Raw genomic sequence first — 15900 nt, 5'->3', positions numbered from 1 at the left:
TGTTTTGTTGTCTGTGTTCTCTTGCAGCACAATGGTTTTCCTTAAAATGGTTATTATGAATTATTTATCAGGCTCAATACATGATAACTTTCCTACTCTGGACATTTGCCCTTACCACATATCTATGAACTCAGAGACTTATAAAACAATTTTTAAAAGCTGCATTCCAGTCATATATTAGTACATTATAAATGTTTCTCATATCACTGTCAGAAAAAGTTATTGAAATATTTTTATATCTTTTAGAGAAAAGAATCTGTAAATTATCTCTGGGTATGTAGTAAGTAGACTCCTAAACTTTCCCCATGATCTGTATCCCTTGAAGTTGCTTCTGTAATTAAGTTAACCTACAAGGTAAGAGTAAAGCAACTGTGCAGACATAATTAAAATCCAACATCAGTTAATTGTAAGTAATCTAAGGGAGATTATCCTGAGTTGGCTTTACTTAATCACTTGGTAGACCTTTAAAAGAAGACAGACTTTCACTGAGGTCAGAGAGACTCTTATGCTGGCCTTGAAGAAATAGGCTGACATGAAATAGTTATGTGCAAAGAAATGAATTATTTCAACAACTACATGAGTTTAGAAGATGATGCTGGGCTTCACATGAAACTGCAGCCCCAGCCAGAGTCTGGACTGCTCCCTTGTGATACCTGAAGTACGACACCTAGCTTAGCTATGCCAGAATCTCTACCCACACATCCTATGACATAATAAATAATTGGGCTCCTCTGATAGCTCAGTTGGTAAAGAATCCGCCTGCAATGCAGGAGACCCCATTTCAATTCCTGGGTCAGGAAGATTCCCTGGAGAAGGGAAAGGCTGCCCACTCCAGTATTCTGGCCTTGAAAATTCCATGTACTGTATAGGCCATGGGATCACAAAGATTTGGACACTACTGAGTGACTTTCACTTTCACTTCACTTTCAATAAATAATTATTATTTAGAAATCCTAAGTTGTGCAAATTTGTTATGTAACAAAGGAAACCTAATGCAAGGTGGATGTTAGAGCAAAGTTTTAAAAGAACAGTAAAAATTCATATTAAGACATATTGGTTGTTCCTCATAAACACACATGAATCTCCAGGTTTGAATTTTCATTTAAATATAGTTACAAGAATACCTACAGTGATGTCACACATGTGATTTATAGAAAAATATCAGAATTTGGACAACTTACAGTTTTCTATTTATAAAATTGAACATTTTTCATGAAATTACTGTGCCCAACACATATAAGGATTAAGATATCTAGGTGTAAAAAATCCAGGCATCAGGGATTCATATTCACATTTCAATTTCCCATATATTAGGCTAATGCCAGTAAAAAAAAGAAAATAAATGGAAGGTCCCCAATTCTCCAAAATCCTGAAGAAGGGAAGAGTCCATTATAAGATAGGTTTAATAAACCTAATCATAAATCTATTCCTTTTTATGTCTTTCTCATAAAAGTGTGCTAATTTTATAATAATCTTATAAATACATATTTAAACTTGTACATAATTAACTCAGTCATTCAATTTAACAAGTCAATTAATCCAAGGTACCAATTTGGATTCAGGAAAATTCTTTGGTTTGATAAAGACAAAGCCGTTATATGTTAAAAAAAGATAAAAAACAACACAAAAAATTTATCAGTGTTCTAATTAATTATAGAATTATGTGTTAATTTCATGTTGGGTAAATACCTCTAATTTCTTAAGTGGTATCTTATAAAATAAGTATATAGTTGTGCATATTAGCTTGCAGTACATATTTACTCATGGTCATACTTTGAATTTTCTATAATGAAAGAAATATAATATTGGAACAAACAAGCATGCAGTTTTTTTTTTTTTAACTTTCTAAAACTTGTGTGTTTGTTCATAATTTTTTTGGTAAAAAGATGAGTAAATATTGAGTGCTAAATTACATTGGTTAAATAAATAAATTTAAACATAAAACAAAACTGCAAAAAAAAAGTTAATTAGGCAATTTATTCTCCAGACTTGTCCTTCCCTAACACCTTCATGAATGCTCTGGCCACTTCCTTGTTTCGGAGGCTGTAGATGAGGGGATTCAGCATGGGAGTGAGGATGGTGTAGAAGGCTGATACCATCTTGTCCTGGGTAGGGGATCGGTCAGACACAGGTCGCATATATATGAACATGGCAGCTCCATAATACATTCCCACCACCATGAGGTGGGAAGAACAGGTAGCAAAAGCTTTTCGGCGACCCTCTCCAGATCCCATGCGAATGACAGCCATAATAACACGGACATAGGAAGCAATAATGACTGCTACAGGGAAAAGAAGCATAATTACACAGCAAATAAACATTAACCTTTCAAACAACAATGTCTTAGTGCATGAGAGAGTGAGAAGAGCAGGGACATCACAGAAAAAGTGGGGTATTTCCCTGGAACCACAATATGGGAAGGACAATGCAACTGCAATAACAATTATGCCATCAAAAGAACCAACAACCCAAGAAGAAACAGCCATGAGACAACAGATTTTCTGACTCATGAGAATTGAGTATCGTAATGGGTGGCAAATGGCAACATACCGATCGTAGGCCATTGCAGCCAACAGGAAGCATTCAGCTCCAAGCAGGGACACATATAAGAATATCTGGGTTCCACACCCAGCCAGAGAGATGGACTTCTTTCCAGACAAGTAGTTGAAAGTCATCTTGGGTACAGTGGTACAAATAAGCATGAGGTCCATGAGGGATAGTTGGCTGAGGAGCAAGTACATGGGAGTGTGGAGCTGAGTATCCAGGTAGATGAGGAGAACCATGATAGTGTTTCCCATGAAGGCCACTGTGAAGATGCCCAAGACCAGAGAGAAGAGGAAGATGTGGGTGGGACTGTGATCAAAGATTCCCAGCAAGATGAAGTTAGAGTTTAAAGTATGATTCTCCCATGCCATGATGAATATATTCACTGTGGAGAATACAACATGTGAGAAATCTCCCATATTTTGTTATGGAAATATCAAGGATTTTTAGCCTAGATCACCATTACTATAATGTCTCTATATATAGCAAATTTTATTTCTCTGAGTATCATTTTTAAAAAATGTGTAGACAAGGGAATCCCATGGATAGAGGAGCTTGGCAGGCTATAGTCCATGAAGTCACAAAGAGCTGGACATGACTGAAGCAACTTAGCACAGCATATATAGGAAAATTTATTTCTCAGAGAATCATTTTTTAAAAATTTTAGATAAGAGATATTAGACTTATTTTTAGCTTGAGTGATTTGGATAAAGAAATCACATAGTTAACAGGCATATTTATTCCATAATTAAAATACAAGTGATTTCTCAAAAAGCATATAATTTCAGCAAACAGCCAACTCAGATATGTAGTGTGGATTATCCCTTCAGAAGTCAAGAGTCATTATGAGCCATCTGAAGACTCATGAATTTCTGGGAAATCAATGAGATTTTCTGTTATGTTTTTCTATGGAATTTAGCATACCACTCTAGGATATAAATAAAAATTCTTTCTACCAAAGTGTGGAAGAAAGCATGTATGTTTAGATATGAGATAGGATTAATCAAATACCAGGTGAAGAGAAGGGATTGAGAAACTGTTAATCAGAAGTATATCTAATAGTACATGTTGCTTATAATAGTCAATTGTAGTAGACAAAATTTCTCACTAATATGACCATTACTAACTCTATCCATTAAGATAAGGTATATCCATGAAATATCCTGGTACAGGTCATTTTTCTGGAGAAGCAGACTAGAGTGCAATAGCACAGTTCAAACACCTGGAACAAATCATTTTATCTGTGTGATCTTAGTTAATTTTTCTAAGCTTTATTTTCTACTCTGTAAAATTTGACATTTTTTTATATCTATATTGTAGGGTTTATTAAGACTAAATGAAATCATGTTTACAAAGTATGGATATTACCTGGGATATAGTTTTAAATATATATATATATATATATATATTTAATACCCATAACTATATAAGTATTTTTAAACAAATAAATACTATAGGAGGGAAGAGAGCTTACCCATACTTTAGACTATTCTATCTTTTCAATTCCCTTAGCCAGATTCATTCAGGGGATTCTTTGGCTTCACAGCAGAGTATTTTTTAATGTCTGTTTATACATCTATTTTTTTTTTCTCTTTTCTTATCTCTTACTTCATTATTGAAAGCATTGGCTTTCTTTCTATGTCTTTGCATGCGTTTTCTCTCCTCTGGGTGTAATGCAGAGCAGTAACTGGTATTTTGGTTTTTGGCTTTGGGGAAAAAAAAATTTTGTGTGGTTCTGCCAAATTAACTAAAATTGTGCATTTTATTGGACAGAAAATCTGATTTAAAGCACAGCATAATTATCCATTATTTTATGACTTTTGTACTAATGTTAGGAGAAGCACATTGACTGAAACTACCCACCCGGGCCAGGCACCATAGAAATCACCTGTATGAGTTGTTTTATGACAGGAGGTCCTGGTAAGGAACATGGAATTACCTCCTCCAATGCATGAAAGTGAAAAGTGAAAGTGAAGTCGCTCAGTTGTGTCCGACTCTTCGCGACCCCATGGACTGCAGCCTACCAGGCTCCTCTGTCCATGGGATTTTCCAGGCAAGAGTACTGGAGTGGGGTGCCATTGCCTTCTCCGAACTAATAAGCCACTACCAACCAAAAGAGCCAAAAGGAGACACCACATGTCAGACCACCTCCCAGCATCCTTCTCGCTGGCATTCAACTTGGCTAAACAAGGTGTGTACCACCAGGAAGGACTCTGAGTCAGAATGATTGGCTAAAGACAACCTGGAAACTAATCCCATCACCATAAAACCCGAGACTGTGAGCCATGTGGCAGAGCAGTTTGCCTTGGGTTCCCTTACCCTACTGCTCTCTGCTTGGGCACTCTTTCCCAATACAATCTCTTGCTTTGATAGCTCATGTGTCTCCTCGGACAATTCATTTCTGAGTGTTAGACAAGAGCCCAGTTTTGGGCCCTGAAGGGGGTCCCCCTTCCTGCAACGCTAATCTCTATAGAAAGTAATCATCTTAGCTTATTTTAATATATAGCTTTTGAATAAAATATAGCTCCATCCTGCTGTACTCCAGAAATACTGAGATATTTTGGAAATAATTATCATCTCCCTCAGACTTACCTTCTGAGAGGTAACAGGCAGGAAGGCCAGGGGTCTCCAAACTGAGGAAATAGGCTGCAAGAATCAGACAATTTTTATCTCTCCCTTAAGTAGCAGGAGGAAACAAATTACTAGTCCCAGATTTTTTTTTCCTTCTCCATGCAAAATTAAAAGGAGGTTTCTCTGGTTCCACCTAAGACTAACTTTTTCTTTTCTTAAACCTTGGGCTAATAGCTCAACAAACCAGTATTCATATCAATTGTTTTATGGCTGGGGGATGACACACCTTGTGCCATCCTCTCTCAAAAATGCATATTGTAGGAGATGGGCCTGGTGAAACGCTGTCAGCCTTGAGGGGTCTCTCTTATCTGATTAATAGCTTTCTAACAGACATAAAACAGCTTGCTAAAGACTGGCAGGGGGCACTCTCCATCCCCCTTCTAATGTCTATATCAGAAGCTTTCTCTGTCCCCTTTTTATACCTTAATAAAACCCTGCTATACAAAAGCTCTTGAGTGATCAAGCCTGGTCCTTGGTCCTGAAGTTAAATCTTTGTCTTTGGAGATCACGAATCCAACACCATTCATCATAAGCTATCACTTCCAAATGTTCCTAAGAAGACATGGTACTACTTGCTCGATAAAAATGCTTAAATTTCTAGAGAAAACCTATTTAATAAAATTTTGCTGTCATCTGAGATTTCTATTTGAAATCCCTCCAGGTTATCCAGTCCCTTGTCTTTAATTACAGTTATATATGTGATCACTCATTTTTTCTCCTATGGCCTCATATAAAAATAGTTTTCTGTCTTTAAAGTGTGAATCTTATTAATATTTAATATTAATATAAAAGTTTGTCACTTTCTAGATTTTTTTTTAAATTTTATTTTATTTTTAAACTTTACAAAATTGTATTAGTTTTGCCAAATATCAAAATGAATCCGCCACAGTGTGGATATAGAGTGATTAATATATGAATCAGTCAGAAAAAACAGATAAAAAGAATTAAGGAATTTATATTAGTAAACTTTCTAGATTAATAATATAAATTCCTTAATTCTTTTTACCTGTTTTTTCTGACTGATTCATATATTAATCACTCTATATCCACACTCTTTTAAAAAAATCTTTCATAATTTCTAATTATTTCATTATTAACTATATAAGTTCCAAAACAACATTTGGGTCCCTCATTTTAAAATGAGTAAATACTCATTGAGCTGTAAGCTTTATTATCTCTAAGTAAAACTATTAAAATTCACTATTTATTTTTAATTTGATGATTCACAAGTGGAGTGAATTGACTTGAGATTTGGAGTCATTTGATTTGAGATTCCTATACTAGAGATATCAATATTATTTTAATTTATTCCTTTTTTGAAAACTTGACATTTGTGGTCAGCTTCTCTTGATTCTAGTACTGGTTGTCTTGTTACTGTCTCTAGATACTATATAATTAGTTAATTTTTCTTCCATGAAATAATGACTCCCTAAGATTTTTATTTGCTCTCTTACTCTTTCATTAATATTATGATTACTGCATCTATATATCTTCACTCAATATTTTTTTCTGAATACCAGATCCTAACAAATGCTTGCTAATTATAAATTTTATGATATTCTTCTTTCATCTTATTTTCATGTCCAATTCTGAACTATTATCTCTCCATGAATCTATCACTCTTTTATTTATTTTTATTTTACTTTTTTATTATTTATTTATTTAAATTTTATTTTATTTTTAAACTTTACAATATTGTATTGGTTTTGCCATATATCAAAATGAATCCAGCACAGGTATACATGTGTTCCCCATCCTGAACCCTCCTCCCTCCTCCCTCCCCATACCATCCCTCTGGGTCGTCCCAGTGCACCAGCCCCAAGCATCCAGTATCATGCATTGAACCTGGACTGGTGACTTGTTTCATACATGATATTATACATGTTTCAATGCCATTCTCCCAAATCTTCCCACCCTCTCCCTCTCCCACAGAGTCCATAAGACTGTTCTGTACATCAGTGTCTTACACTGTTGGTGGGAATGCAAACTAGTACAGCCACTATGGAGAACAGTGTGGAGATTCCTTAAAAAACTGGAAATAGAACTGCCTTATGAATAAGCAATCCCACTGCTGGGCACACACACTGAGGAAACCAGAAGGGAAAGAGGCACATGTACCCCAATGTTCATTGCAGCACTGTTTATAATAGCCAGGACATGGAAGCAACCTAGATGTCCATCAGCAGATGAATGGATAAGAAAGCTATGGTACATATACACAATGGAGTATTCCTCAGCCATTAAAAAGAATACATTTGAATCAGTTCTAATGAGGTGGATGAAACTGGAGCCTATTATACAGAGTGAAGTAAGCCAGAAAGAAAAACACCAATACAGTGTACTAACGCATATATGTGGAATTTAGAAAGATGGTAACAATAACCCTGTATATGAGACAGCAAAAGAGACACTGATGTATAGAATAGTCTCACTCTTTTAATATTAACTTCAATTTTTAAGTCATTCTCCATCTTGTTAATGATGTTTCTGCTCAGGAGTAATGTAGGAGAGGAATAAGGTCTTTAGAAGGGAAATATATGAATTTACAAAAATACTGCCCATTCACATGCAAGAATACTTGAGTTATTTTACATTCTCATTAGCTACATAAACAGAAATAGCATTTTCTTTCATCACAACCTCAAAAATCATTTTCTACCAATACAATATCGTAAAGTTAAAAAAAAAAATGAACACACACACACAAAATCATTTTCTATTGCTTAATGAAAAAAAAAAAACACTTTGTAAACCTATTTGTAAGAAATGGTTTCTCATTCTTATAATTATATGAATTTTCATTACTGATTTGAGTAGCTGTTTTATATGTTTATTAGTGATTCAGATTTCTTCTTTAGTAAATTGCTTTAAAATCATTACTTTATCCCTTGTGAAAGCAAAATGATAGAAACATAATTTCATATTTTTCATATATATTTCCAATTCTCATGTAGTCATGGCAGGCTACAGTCCATAGGGTCGCAAAGAGTTGGACATGACACAGCACAGCACAAAGCACAGCTTACGTAGTATATAGGTGAATATCTGTTTGTGTGTATGAATGTACACACTTAAAAATCATAAACATCAGTACATTTTAGGCCTCATAATGATTTTAAAACTCTTATTCTTGCAAAGTACTAATGTGCATGGGACTGTTCTGAGTGTCTCAAAAATATACACTCGTATAATTCACACCATTTTCCCATTATTATAATTTTCACCCCATTTAACAGACATAAAAACTGAAGCAGAGAGAATATGCTAATTTGCCCATGGTTACATATCTAGTGAGAAGGCTGAGTTGTGAAGACAAGTCTCTGACTGCAGAGTTTTTGCCTGACTATATAATATCCAGGGAGAGAGAGAAATACCCAAGTGTAATATTTGTTTTCATGTGTGTATCCTAAGTCACTTCAGTCAGCATTGGTAAGCAGGTTGCCTATCACTAGCACCATCTGGGAAGCCATAGGCAATGAAATTAAATTAGGCAAAGTTTGAGATGGGAATGAATTAATAGAACTGGATTTCTTGGAGGATTATGCTTCAAAGTATATCTTTCAGAAGAACCATAAATATGTCTGCAAAAAAAGAGCATGATAATTCAGGCTGTCCCAAGTACAGAGTCCCTAGAAGAGCTTGTCTGGTGATTCCATAGACACAAACAGTAAAAACATACATCTGGAAGTAAACAATGAAAAGTCAATATCGAATTGTATAAACAAAATGAGATCATCTCTGTAAAGATGCATACTAAAATATAGAAAGGCCATTAAAAGAAAATAAGAAATAATCACATAGAGGAAAAATATTTTAAAAGATGCACAGTTGCCTCAATGTCAAAAAAGTAATAGAGTGATACCAGCAATGAACAATAAGAAAATAAAATTAAGTAAACAGTTCATATGTCATACCATCAAAAAGAATAATATATTTACTGATAAATTAAACAAACTAACAGATTTTTATGCTTGCAAAATTTTGAGAAAAAGAAACACTGAGAAAGAAATTCAAAGATATTCTGTGTCAATCAATTAGAGGAATATTATTGTTAAGTTGGAAACATCCCCCAAATTGATTTATAGATACAATACCATCTCTATAAAAAAGTTCCAGCTGCTCTATTTCAGAATTGTCAAGCTAATCCTAAATTTTATGGTATTTCAAGATACCTAGAATATCTTAAGCAAGTGTTACCAAGAACAAAGAGAATTCACACTATCAGGGGAATATGTAATTTCCTCGGTTTTGTCTTGTCACAACAAAAATTTGAAACAATGGACGTTAAAGCCCTTGGCGTGTCGCAGCTCTCGGACAGTATTACAGCTTTGTGTTACAGTTCAGTTTTATTTAGAAAATAAAGGAAAATATATCCTTAAGGCATGAGGGCATGCCAACCCAAAAGTCACGAAGAGTAGAGAGAGAGACCCCTGGCCCTTTGGCTCCTCTTTTTATATGTTTTTCCTCCCCCTGGGCCTGGCATATGTAAATTGGACTGGCCAGGAGTGCTGTTTGTTCTACCCGAGGTCCTTACTCTGGTCCTCGGACCTTCCTTTTTTCTATTTTCATGGGCTTTTCCCTTCCTTGTCAAAAGAAGGAAGGGAATGCCACCATCATTCTGGACTCCTTTTTCCTATTCTAATTACCTAACAACAGTTTCTAAGTTTTCATTTACATTGAAACTATGGTAATCAAGGCAGTACAGCAATAATGAAAGAATAAATATGTAGATGCATGAAATAGAATTAACAGTTCAAGAGTAATTATATCTATCTATGGTCAACTGATTTTCTACAGACATACCAAAAATAAAAATAATGGAGAAAGCAGTGTCTCTTCAATAAATGGTGCTGGGACAGCTGGATATAGCAAAGCAAAATAATAAAGTTGGCCCTGTCTCACACCATACACAAAAAATTCCTTCAAAGGTACCAATGACATAGATATAAGAACTAAAACTATAAAACTCAAGAGGGAAACGTTGATCTTTTAACTTTGTATTAAACGATGATTTTCCAGAAATTATGCAAAAATCTTAAGCATGAAAATGTTGAATAATTTGGACTACATCAAAATAAAACAAATTTGTAAATTCTAATTCTAAGGATGCTATTAACAGAGTGAAAACACAACACATTGAAAGGGAAAATATTTGCAAAATATATCTGATAAGAGTCTATTATCCAGAATATAAAAGAAGCCTAAAAACTCAACAACAAAAATACATTTATAACCAATTTTGTAAGGAATGGTTTGAGATGAGGCAAAGAAGAAAGGAAGATGACCTCAAGGGAGACAGGTTACCTTTTATTCAGGCAAAGAGGGGTGACAGTTGGCCTAATGACCGGGCTGAGCATGCGAGGGATCAGGGAGGCTTCATATTTAAGGGAAGGTTTGCAGAAGTGATAACGGAGGTTTTTAGTCAGGCAGGCATTTTGGGTATTCTTTAGCTGAGATGACAATTGCAGGCGGTGGAAAGGTCCAGGTAGGGGATGGAAAGTGATGCAATCTGTCCAGAGTATTGGGGTGAGGCTTAAACTTCACGATTGTTATCCCTGAAGTCAAGTGGTTCAGCAAGGGCCCTTGAGTGCATTATCTTCTTTTTCGAGGCCTGAGGGTGAGGTCTTTATCTTCTTTGAGGTCTTTATCTTCTTTTCTAAGCCTTAAGTGAAGTCGCTCAGTCGTGTCCAACTCTTTGCGACCCCATGGACTATAGCCCACCAGGCTCCTCCAGCCATGGGATTTTCTAGGCAAGAGTACTGGAGTGCTCCTTCCTCCAGTGCTCTTTGCTATTTCCTTCTCCAAAAGTTCTGAAATGTCTATCAATTGTTGATTGGATAAGCAAAGTGTGGTATAACCTTAAGTAGAATATTATTCATTCACATAGGGTAATGAAGAACTGATATGTGCTTCAACATGAACCTTGAAAACATTATAGTAAGTGAGAGAAAATAGTCACGAAATAATACCACATTTGCAGATTTCATTTATATCAGGTCAGTTCAGTTCTGTTGCTCAGTCACGTCCAACTCTTTGTGACCCCATGAATCGCAGCACGCCAGGCCTCCCTGTCCATCACCAACTCCTGGAGTTCACTCAAACTCATGTCCATCGTGTCGGTGATGCCATCCCGCCATCTCATCCTCTGTCGTCACCTTTTCCTCCTGCTCCAATCCCTCCCAGCATCAGAGTCTTTTCCAATGAGTCAACTCTTCGCATGAGGTGGCCAAAGTACTGGAGTTTCAGCTTTAGCATCATTCCTTCCAAAGAAATCCCAGGGCTGATCTCCTTCAGAATGGACTGGTTGGATCTCCTTGTAGTTCAAGGGACTCTCAAGAGTCTTCTCCAACATCACAGTTCAAAAGCATTAATTCTTTGGCACTCAGCCTTCTTCACAGTCCAACTCTCACATCCATACATGACCACTGGAAAAACCATAGCCTTGACTACACAAAACTTTGTTGGCAAAGTAATGTCTCTGCTATTCAATATGCTATCTAGGCTGGTCATAACTTTTCTTCCAAGGAGTAAGCATCTTTTAATTTCATGGCTGTAGTCACCATCTGCTGTGATTTTGGAGCCCCCCAAAATAAAGTCTGATACTTTCCACTGTTTCACCATCTATTTCCCATGGAGTGATGGGACAAGATGCCATGATCTTCGTCTTCTGAATGCTAAGTTTAAGCCAACTTTTTCACTGTCCTCTTTCACTTTTATCAAGAAGCTTTTTAGTTCCTCTTCACTTTCTGCCATAAGGGTGGTGTCATCTGCATATCTGAGGTTATTGGTATTTCTCCCAAATCTTGATTCCAGCTTGTGATTCTTCCAGCCCGGCGTTTCTCATGATGTACTCTGCATATAAGTTAAATAAGCAGGGTGACAGTATACAGCCTTGACGTACTCCTTTTCCTATTTGGAACCAGTCTCTTGTTCCATGTCCAGTTCTAACTGTTGCTTCCTGACCTGCATATAGGTTTTTCAAGAGGCAGGTCAGGTGGTCTGGTATTCCCATCTCTTTCAGAATTTTCCACAATTTATTGTGATCCACACAGTCAAAGGCTTTGGCATAGTCAATAAAGCAAAAATAGATGTTTTTCTGGTAATCTCTTGCTTTTTCAATGATCCAGTGGATGTTGGAAATTTGATCTCTGGTTCCACTGCCTTTTCTAAAACCAGCTTGAACATCTGGAAGTTCACTGTTTACGTACTGCTGAAGCCTGACTGGAAGAATTTTGAGCATTACTTTACTAGCATGTTAGATGAGTGCAATTGTGCGGTAGTTTGAGCATTCTTTGGCATTGCCTTTCTTTGGAATTGGAATGAAAACTGACCTTTTCCAGTCCTGTGGCCACTGCTGAGTTTTCCAAATTTGCTGGCATATTGAGTGCAGCACTTTCAAGGCATCATCTTCCAGGATTTGAAATAGCTCAACTGGAATTCCATCACCTTCACTAGCTTTGTTCATAGTGATGCTTTCTAAGCCCCACTTGACTTCACATTCCTGCATGTCTGGCTCTAGGTCAGTGATCACACCATCGTGATTATCTTGGTTGTGAAGATCTTTTTTGTACAGTTCTTCTGTGTATTCTTGCCACCTCTTCTTAATATCTTCTGCTTCCATTAGGTCCATCCAATTTCTGTCCTTTATCGAGCCCATCTTTGCATGAAATGTTCCCTTGATATTTCTAATTTTCTTGAAGAGATCTCTAGTCTTTCCCATTCTGTTATTTTCCTCTTTTTCTTTGCATTGATTGCTGAGGAAGGTTTTCTTATCTCTCCTTGCTATTCTTTGGAACTCTGCATTCAGATGCTTGCTGCTGCTGCTGCTGCTAAGTCACTTCAGTCGTGTCCGACTCCGTGAGACCCCATAGACGGCAGCCAACCAGGCTCCCCCATCCCTGGGATTCTCCAGGCAAGAACACTGGAGTGGTGTGCCATTTCCTTCTCCAATGCAGGAAAGTGAAAAGTGAAAGTGAAGTTGCTCAGTCGTGTCCAACTCTTTGCGACCCCATGGACTGCAGCCTACCAGGCTCCTCTGTCCATGGGATTTTCCAGGCAAGAGTACTGGAGTGGGTTGCCATTGCCTTCTCCCATTCAGATGCTTATATCTTTCCTTTTCTCCTTTGCTTTTTGCTTCTCTTCTTTTCACAGCTATTTGTAAGGCCTCCCCAGATAGCCATTTTGCTTTTTTGCATTTCTTTTCCATGGGGGCGGTCTTGATCCCTGTCTCCTGTACAACGTCACGAACCTCAGTCCATAGTTCATTAGGCACTCTATCTGTCAGATCTAGGTCCTTAAATCTATTTCTCACTTCCACTGTATAATCATAAGGGATTTGATTTAGGTCATACCTGAATGGTCTAGTGGTTTTCCCTACTTTCTTCAATTTAAGTCTGAATTTGGCAATAAGGAGCTCATGATCTGAGCCACAGTCAGCTCCTGGTCTTGTTTTTATGACTGTATAGAGCTTCTCCATCTTTGGCTGCAAAGAATATAGTCAATCTGATTTCAGTGTTGACCATCTGGTGATGTCCGTGTGTAGAGTCTTCTCTTGTGTTGTTGGAAGAGGGTGTTTGCTATGACCAATGCGTTCTCTTGGCAAAACTCTATTAGCCTTTGCCCTGCTTCATTCTGTACTCCAAGGCCAAATTTGCCTGTTACTCCAGGTGTTTCTTGACTTACTTTTATCTTCCAGTCTCCTATAATGAAAAGGACATATTTTTTTTGGTGTTAGTTCTAAAAGGTCTTGTGGGTCTTCATAGAACCATTCAACTTCAGTTTCTTCAATGTTACTGGTTGGGGCATATACTTGGATTACTGTGATATTAAATGGTTTACCTTGGAAACGAACAGAGATCATTCTGTCGTTTTTGAGATTGCATCCAAGTACTGAATTTCCGATCTTTTGTTGACCATGATGGCTACTCCATTTCTTCTAAGGAATTCCTGCCCGTAGTAGTAGATATAATGATCATCTGAGTTAAATTCACCCATTCCAGTCCATTTTAGTTCACTGATTCCTAGAATGTCGATGTTCACTCTTGCCATCTCCTGTTTGACCACTTCCAATTTGCCTTGATTCATGGACCTAGCATTCCAGGTTCCTATGCAATATTGCTCTTTACAGCATTGGACCTTGCCTGTATCACCAGACACATCCACAACTGGGTATTGTTTTTGCTTTGGCTCCATCCCTTCATTCTTTCTGGAGTTATTTCTCCACTGATCTCCAGTAGCATATTGGGCACCTACTGACCTGAGGAGTTCCTCTTTCAGTATCCTATTATTTTGCCTTTTCATACTGTTCATGGGGTTCTCAAGGCAAGAATACTGAAGTGGTTTGCCATTCCCTTCTCCAGTGGACCACATATGCTACATCCTAAATAGGCAAAACCACATAGACAAAAAATAATGCTTGCCTTCAGTTGGGGGAGAAGGGAATGATGAATGAATGCTAATGGGTATAATAGGTATGAGCATACTTTGGGGGGTTCTTTTGGAATTAGATAATGATAATGATAATGATTGCATTTATCTGTGAATCTACTGAAAAATAACTGAACTCTGCACTTTAAAGTGTTGAATTTCATTGTATGTGAATTTTATTTTAAAAAATCCTGAGAATATATATATATATATAGAATATTCTGCATATCTCAAAAATTGTCATTTTTCTAAAAAGAGATGCAACATATTACAACCCATGGAACATCTCATTTAAGTATAAAGTCTAATAGTTAAAAAAAAACATTTATAGAGCAATAATAAATTGCATAATAAAGATTGGATTACAGTTATATATACATAAATCAAGTTAATCTCATGAGCATATAAGGATTTTTTTTAAAGATGTAGATTATTTACCTTTGTAAATTGTAAAAAATTAATGACTCTTTGGTTGCATCAATGTGTGGGTACTCAACAGAACATTAAAACAGCTGTTATGGGCATTCAGAGACCATAAGTTTCCTCTAAGAAAAAGAATTTCAGTTTTGTGGCATAATTTATAGGAAATATTTTTTTATAGCTGTGTACAAAATCATGATTAGCAATTCTCGAAACTGTTTGTTAGTTTTCTAGTATCTTCAAATAGATTTTAGTTATCAATATAAGGTTGAGTGACAAAGTCAATTACAATAAAGATGAAGGTTGTGCAGCTTAAACAAATAAATATTTTATGTGGACTCATTAAAATATTCACTTTTTATTTAAAGGCAAAAAAAAAAAAAAATGTATAAGTCCCTGTTAGCTTATCTAGACATATGACTTATTTGACAGAATTGTCAATGTTAACTATCAATTTCTAAATTCTTTGGAATTAAGTATGGAAGAGTCAGGAATAAAAGTCAAAACATGGGTTCAAATAGGGCTAAAATGAAGACAAGTTCATTTAAGGTAAGTAATTATTAAATAGAGATTTAAGTGGTTCAACTCCAACCTTTTGTCTTGGATAAAGCAAAATCATCAGACTTATACCTGAGTTAAAAGACAGGCATCCTAAAATCAGGTACTTATGTCTAACAACTAGTGGTATAAAAGAAATTGACAGTGGTGAAGCTGCCTATGCTGTTATCTAAACTGTCTTCTTGACCTGTTATGTTTATATAAACTATAAATGAAGGTATTTTAAATTGGAAATAAAAGTGGGAGAATAATATACCAGGAAGAATAAGATGATGCAAGGGACTCAAGTTTCCAGGAAGGAGCATTAATCACAGTGGACAC

At 36.3% G+C, this 15900-nt stretch overlaps 1 protein-coding gene across 1 annotated transcript; it reads right to left on the bottom strand.

Annotated features, from left to right (window-relative positions):
• Nucleotides 1-1976: 1976 nt before the first annotated feature.
• On the bottom strand, nt 1977-2915 carry LOC129642175 (olfactory receptor 2M3-like). The gene has a single exon (XM_055566734.1). It carries the CDS (start codon nt 2913-2915, stop codon nt 1977-1979), a length of 939 nt encoding a protein of 312 aa, XP_055422709.1.
• Nucleotides 2916-15900: the final 12985 nt, after the last annotated feature.

This window comes from Bubalus kerabau, chromosome 1, assembly GCF_029407905.1.
Source record: "Bubalus kerabau isolate K-KA32 ecotype Philippines breed swamp buffalo chromosome 1, PCC_UOA_SB_1v2, whole genome shotgun sequence".
NCBI lineage: Eukaryota > Metazoa > Chordata > Mammalia > Artiodactyla > Bovidae > Bubalus > Bubalus kerabau.
The sequence above is the reverse complement of the archived record's forward strand: the minus strand, read 5'-3'. Positions and strand labels throughout refer to the sequence as shown.

What these genes read in the sequence shown, in the direction of transcription:
- LOC129642175 (XM_055566734.1), bottom strand. Translation starts at nt 2,915, where the DNA reads ATGGCATGGGAGAATCATACTTTAAACTCTAACTTCATCTTGCTGGGA.